General features: G+C 39.5%; 1 protein-coding gene across 2 annotated transcripts; it reads left to right on the top strand.

The window, feature by feature from the left end:
• The first annotated feature begins 1593 nt into the window (after positions 1-1593).
• Positions 1594-4261, top strand: LOC123456754 (zinc finger and BTB domain-containing protein 44-like). Of its 2 annotated transcripts, XM_045141117.1 has the most exons (3): positions 1594-3048; position 3681; positions 3902-4261. In XM_045141117.1, the coding sequence occupies exons 1-3, from the start codon at positions 1699-1701 to the stop codon at positions 3997-3999; spliced, it is 1449 nt and encodes a 482-aa protein (XP_044997052.1). In that variant the 5' UTR covers positions 1594-1698; the 3' UTR covers positions 4000-4261. The 2 variants fall into 2 exon arrangements, with proteins under 2 accessions (XP_044997052.1, XP_044997051.1); XM_045141116.1 differs by lacking the exon at positions 3902-4261 and having other exon boundaries at positions 1594-2801; positions 2856-3748.
• Positions 4262-6619: the final 2358 nt, after the last annotated feature.

Raw genomic sequence — 6619 nt, 5'->3', positions numbered from 1 at the left:
TGTATTAAAAGTTTTCATTTTACACTTATGTTTATTGTCCATTTTGACTTGTCTAAAACTTATTTCATATCTATTCATTCCATGAAGAAATACTTCAAGATTTACTGTAGAGGGTTAGAGAGATGATGCAGAAGTTGATGTGTTTTCCTGTGAAGCTTAAAAACTGTGGTTCAACTCCCTGGTACCCAAGTAAAGCCAGATGTACAAAGTAGTGTATACATCTGTAGTTCATTGGCAGTGGCTAGAGACTCTGGTGTCCCCATTCTCTTTCTCTCTCCGTGCAAATAACTAAGTAAATTAAAAATATTTAAAACAGTTTTATTGTAGAACATGTCTAGAGATAACATATTATTTTCATGTTTGGTTTATTTTCTTAACAATCTCCAATTCCATATGCCCTTTAAAATTACAAATAACATTATATTTCCCTTTTTCAAGCAGATTGCATTTGTATATATACTATATTTTATTTTATCTCTTCATATACAATTAGGTTCATTCTAAGACTTGATGATTGAAAATAGTCCTTCAATAAACATAAGAGTACAAATATTTCTAGGACATATTGATTTTCACATCTTTCAAATAAATGGCCAGGAGTGTGTCCAGAAAACAGAGTCTCAAAGATAGAAGCATCAAGATTAACAAGTGAAAAGAGCCATTTGGTAGAGCACTAGAAATCCTTGCCTGGACTATGTGTGACAATTAACCACATGTGAACAAAAGCCTGAAAAAATTGGAGCCACCAACATTCCACCATGGAAGAAGGAGAGCATGAGATCTGCAACACTCATGAGAGTTACTGGCATTTAATTTTTGCTGGGAAGACACTGTCTTCATTGTTATAGTCACTGATAATTTACCCATGCTCTCTCTGGTAAATGATAACTCCAACACATGCCCATGAAAAAAAAAAAAAAAAACTAATTAAATTCGTTGGGGATACTTGTGAACACACACACACAAGAAATTCAAAAGGAAGTTGGTCTAGATGGGAAGAAGAAAGGGTCTAACAGTAGGAGGAGTGGAAAACTTGATAGGGTGTAATGGGTAGTAAACGTGATTGAAATAAATTATATACATGTGTAAAAGTTATCAACAACTAAAATATCTGTTTCAAAGTGTCATTCTTATACAAGGTGAGTGATATGTAAATGACAAAGGATCATAAGACTCATGAGCCAGCATTCTGGTTACTCTCCCACTGCTATTATTCTTAGGAGTGTCATTCTTAACAAATTGTCGAACGGCGGCGGCGCCCTCCCAGCTCCCCTCCCCTCCCTCACTCCCCTTCCCCTTTCCCCACCCCGCTCCGCCAACCGCCGTCCGCCTGGCCAACGGCCGCCCGCGCGCGGCCCCGGGCCCCTCGCTCCTCCCTCGGCCCTGTGGGCGCCCGGGGCTCCCCTCCCCGCGCCCGCGCTCTCCCGCCTCGCCGGCCGCCATGCCCCAGTCCCAGGCTGCTCACGGGCCTAGGCGCGGCGGCCCGAGATAGGGTCCCCGAGCCTCCCGGGGGAGGAGAGGCAGCTGGCCGCGCGCTCCGCCCCCTCCCCCCGGGTGTCGCCGCCGCCGCCTCGCCGCCCCAGCCCGGCGGGGAGGAGGAGCAGCAGCACAGGCCTCCGGGCCCCCGCGCCGCCGCCCGCAGGACATCACTGATTCATTTGCAACCTTGAAGAGTATCTGTAGAAGAGGAAGGAAAAGATGGGTGTGAAGACATTTACTCATAGCTCCTCCTCCCACAGCCAGGAAATGCTTGGAAAACTAAATATGTTGCGAAACGATGGACATTTTTGTGATATCACTATCCGTGTCCAGGACAAAATCTTCAGGGCACACAAGGTGGTACTAGCAGCTTGCAGTGATTTCTTTCGCACCAAACTTGTAGGCCAAGCAGAGGATGAGAACACAAATGTGTTGGATCTGCATCATGTTACAGTGACCGGCTTTATACCTCTTTTAGAATATGCCTATACAGCCACTCTGTCAATTAACACAGAAAATATTATTGATGTTCTAGCTGCAGCCAGCTATATGCAAATGTTTAGTGTTGCTAGTACCTGCTCAAAGTTCATGAAATCAAGTATTTTATGGAATACACCCAATAGCCAACCAGAAAAGGGTCTAGATGCTGGACAAGAAAATAATTCTAACTGCAATTTCACTTCTCGAGATGGAAGCATTTCTCCAGTGTCTTCCGAGTGTAGTGTGGTAGAAAGAACCATTCCTGTCTGCCGAGAATCCCGGAGAAAACGCAAAAGCTACATCGTTATGTCTCCTGAGAGTCCGGTAAAGTGCAGTACACAAACAAGTTCTCCCCAGGTGTTGAATTCTTCAACTTCCTATGCAGAAAATAGAAACCAGCCAGTTGATTCTTCTTTAGCTTTTCCCTGGACTTTCCCTTTCGGAATTGATCGAAGGATTCAGCCTGAGAAATCTAAGCAGGCAGAAAATGCACGGACTTTAGAATTACCTGGGCCATCTGAGGCAGGTAGACGAATGGCAGATTATGTGACTTGTGAGAGCACAAAAACTACCCTGCCTCTGGGTACTGAAGAAGATATCCACGTCAAAGTAGAGAGATTAAGTGATGAGGAGGTGCATGAAGAAGTGTCCCATCCTGTCAGTGCATCTCAGAGCTCAGTGAGTGATCAGCAGACAGTGCCAGGAAGTGAGCAAGTCCAAGAGGACCTTCTGATTAGTCCACAGTCTTCCTCTATAGGCTCTGTAGATGAAGGTGTGACAGAAGGGTTGCCTACTCTTCAAAGCACGTCTAGCACTAACGCTCATGCAGATGATGATGATCGATTGGAAAATGTTCAGTATCCCTACCAACTCTACATTGCTCCTTCTACCAGTAGTACAGAACGACCAAGTCCAAATGGTCCAGACAGACCTTTTCAGTGTCCAACCTGTGGGGTGCGATTCACCCGTATTCAGAACCTAAAACAGCACATGCTTATCCACTCAGGAATTAAACCATTTCAGTGTGACCGCTGTGGGAAAAAGTTCACCAGGGCTTACTCGCTAAAGATGCATCGCCTAAAGCATGAAGTGATTTCTTACTACCGGACTACTTAAACCAGGAGCAAGATGAGACCCTTGTTCAGTATGATCTTGGAGAACATGGTTTTGAAAGCAACTCCTCTGTTCAAATGCCTGTGATATCACAGGTCTCCTCAACCCAGAATTGTGAAAGCACTTTCCCCTTGGGGTGTCTTGGTGGTCTTGCAGAAAAGGAAGAAGTTGTTCAAGAGCAGCCAAAGACCAATGCCTGTGCTGAGGCCACCAGAGATGAGACCCCCAAATCAGAGCTGTCGTCTATAACTATTGAGTAATTTTGTGATTTTGGCTTCATTTTTGTTTTTATTTGGGAAGTGCCTGTGCTTAGTCTTGTACATTTAAATTTAATTTTTTAAACAAAAAAGAAAGGTTTGGAAAAGAATTTCCTTTTTCACTTTGTAAGCCCAGAAACTGATTTTTTTTTTATTTTTCTTAACTGAGACACTGCTTCTGTATGTATATTATAATAACATAATATTGAAGCAGAATAGGAACTATGAGTCTTCTGAGAACAAGTTTATTTAACATATGCCAGTTCTTCCTTCCATTGTTAAAAGTGGGCTAACAACCAATCATTAGATAAAGAAGAAATCAGATGGTTTCAGACCTTCTGGATATGAAAGGGTACATGAGAAAATTACTAAACAATATGAAAATAGTCTGAGTGGATATTTACTCCTTTTTCAGGGTGTTATAAACGCTATTGTTTTGGAAGTATTTATGGTAAGTGTTCTTAAAAATGAAGGTAAATACTTCCAGAATCCAGCATCTTCTTTTCTTAAGCTCTTACAGTTTTTTTTTGTGGTAAAATGATACTGGGCAGGCATTTCCTGTACCTTTATAGTACCATTCCAAAGGCAAAGAAGCATGATGGAGAGGAGTCAGGCTGAGAATGAAATTGCCAGGAATGCAGAATGTGGTATGTATATCCCAGCTTTATAGGGTCTCTTTTAATACCGTTTTTCTTACTAAAATTAATGTTTACTTGGTCTTTGAATGTTAATAATGGCTGGCTAAGTAGGTCATTGCCCAGATCAGTTTCTCCTTGTCCCATCAACAGTACTTTCTCTTGCATATACTATTGTGCTGCCATATAAAAGAAAAATACTGAAGATACTCTATATTTTATATGTAGGTTTATGTATTGTTGGGGATGTTTTTGCTGTGCTGTGTGGACATAATAAAGAATTCTGTGTTGAGGCTACATTCTTAACCTAGCTAAGATTGTTTACAAAATCCTGTATGACAGTGATACCTTGTCCTTATCCCAAATATTTTTAGACATTGCTAAGTTTATTAATAACAGTAACTAGTCTTGACACAGTATAAGCAATAATGTAAAAGGTATGGGGGAGGCTATAAAATGATCATCTGTGAATCAGAAATTGAGAGGGTTGCTAAGATTAAAAACTAAAACCTTAAATTGACAAGTACTAACTTTTTGATGTGAAAATAATGAAAATTATATGATATTCTAGACTGGGACATACTTGTCATCTGGTGCCATTAAAGCCTCTTTGATCTGAAAAAAAAAAAAAAACAAAAAACAAATTGTCTCTATTTTTGTTGCCTTATTTCCCTGGTATAATTTTTTTTTTCTCTCTCATTGGACATGATCACCTGGAAATCACAAAGTGACCCTCAGATGCCATTCTATGCCTGTAGTATTAAGATTATAGGATCATATTGGTATTGGCAGATATCAAGATTCAGTGTCATTTCTGGAGGGCTTCTAGGTCTTTGTGCCCAAGAACATGGGACTGAACAGGGACGTATGAATAGTAGCAGACGCAGGGACAGTTTATTAGAAAAAGATACACTTCCATGGAAGTAAGCAGGCAAGAGCAGTAAATGAATTTAGAAGTTCAAGGGCTATAAAAGATTGAAAGTGTTTATGTAACATTTTGTGGATTTGGGGTATCATTTACATAGTGCATACTTTCTGATTAGTATGCATACTATGGACTTTCTCATGTGTGCTCCATCTTTTAGGGTGGATCTACAAAGAACTCTGTTCATCACATGCCACCCAGGGCTGTATGCCTTAGTATTATAGTGATTCACAGGTCACCTTCAGACACTCTGGTAAGTCTCTGTGACTGCATTGGCCCTTGCCAGTTCTAGTCAGCCTAAGCTGGGTGGAGGGTTTCTATCCTTCCTCTTTGCATACCAATTTTACAGACCTATTTTTCAGCGTTTGTGTAGGCCTTATATATATTGTACTTTCTATTCTATTCTCCTTCTTCAATATCATTTTGGTGGCATTGGGGGAGGGAATTGATTCCAATGGTTTGAAACCTCCATACTATTTTTCATAGAAGTTGTAGTAATTAATATTTCCATCAACAGTATTAGAAAGATTTTTTTTTAATCTAAGCATTCTTGCCAACAATTTATACATTTTTCACTTTGTGGTAATAGTGATTTTAACATGTGTGAGATAATATACAGTTGTGGGTTTAATTGATGGTATCATGTAGGTCCTTTAGTTTCTATTCACCCCTGTGGTTTCATTCAATTCCCTTAAAGACATTAATTAATTAATCAATCTTCAGGATATTGACTTCTTGCTGTCTTGACTTCAGTCTATTGATAAATCATCATTTTAATGCAGACATGCTTTTTCAGCATCAGGATTTCTTTTGTTTCCTTCAATTATGTCAAATGTGTTCATATTCTCCTTTTTTCAAAATTACTTTTTGATTTTTCTTTAGTTCTCATCCCATGTTTTATATATGTTTTTGAGTCTATTTAAGAAAGTTGTTTTAAAGCCATTTTTCTGGCGAGATAATGACCACCTTTCTCCAGAGTCAATTTCTGCAGTTTATTTTGTGTGTGTGTGTGTGTGTGTGCATGTGCATGTATGCACACACACACACAGAGGAACATGTGTACCTTGTGATGTTTTTCGATAAAAATGAAATGTTTTGAAGAACACATTACTCTCTCAATCTTCTCAAATATTCTGGGCCAAAGAATTCATTAATAGGATATGCTGCTATCCTTGGGATCACCCTGATATGAAGGCTTAACACATTATCTGGTATAATCATTTTTGTTATTTAGGTTTTGATGACATTATTAGATATCTTTTTGTGTTGTTTTGTTTTTTTCAATGTAGGGTCTCACTCTGTCCCAGGCTGACCTAGATTTAATTGCGTAGTCTCAGGGTGGCCTCGAACTCACAGCAATCCTCCTACCTCTGCCTCCCAAGTGCTGGGATTAAAGGTGTGCACCACCACGCCCAGCAAGATATCTTAATAATTATAATTGCTATATTGTGTTAGTGAATTTAACATTATACTGTTACATAATTAATCTTTCATAATATTTTAGATCTATCTGTGTGTTATGTTTCTTCAAAATAATATATCATTTCTACTAGTAACTTTTTAAAATTTTATTTTTATTATTAGATATGGGCATTTTTTTCTATTTTTTTAGTCAGTGAATACAATCAAGTTGGTGCCATTGTTAGCCTCCTCCTTGTCTTCCCTCCTCCACAAGGACCCTCCTTGTTGGGGTATATAGGTTGTGTTGTGGGATTAGGTTTCAGTTTGGG

This window comes from Jaculus jaculus, chromosome X (assembly GCF_020740685.1).
Source record: "Jaculus jaculus isolate mJacJac1 chromosome X, mJacJac1.mat.Y.cur, whole genome shotgun sequence".
NCBI lineage: Eukaryota > Metazoa > Chordata > Mammalia > Rodentia > Dipodidae > Jaculus > Jaculus jaculus.
The sequence above is the reverse complement of the archived record's forward strand: the minus strand, read 5'-3'. Positions and strand labels throughout refer to the sequence as shown.

Excerpts from the sequence above, each read along its gene's own strand:
- LOC123456754 (XM_045141117.1), top strand. The coding sequence starts at position 1,699 with ATGGGTGTGAAGACATTTACTCATAGCTCCTCCTCCCACAGCCAGGAA.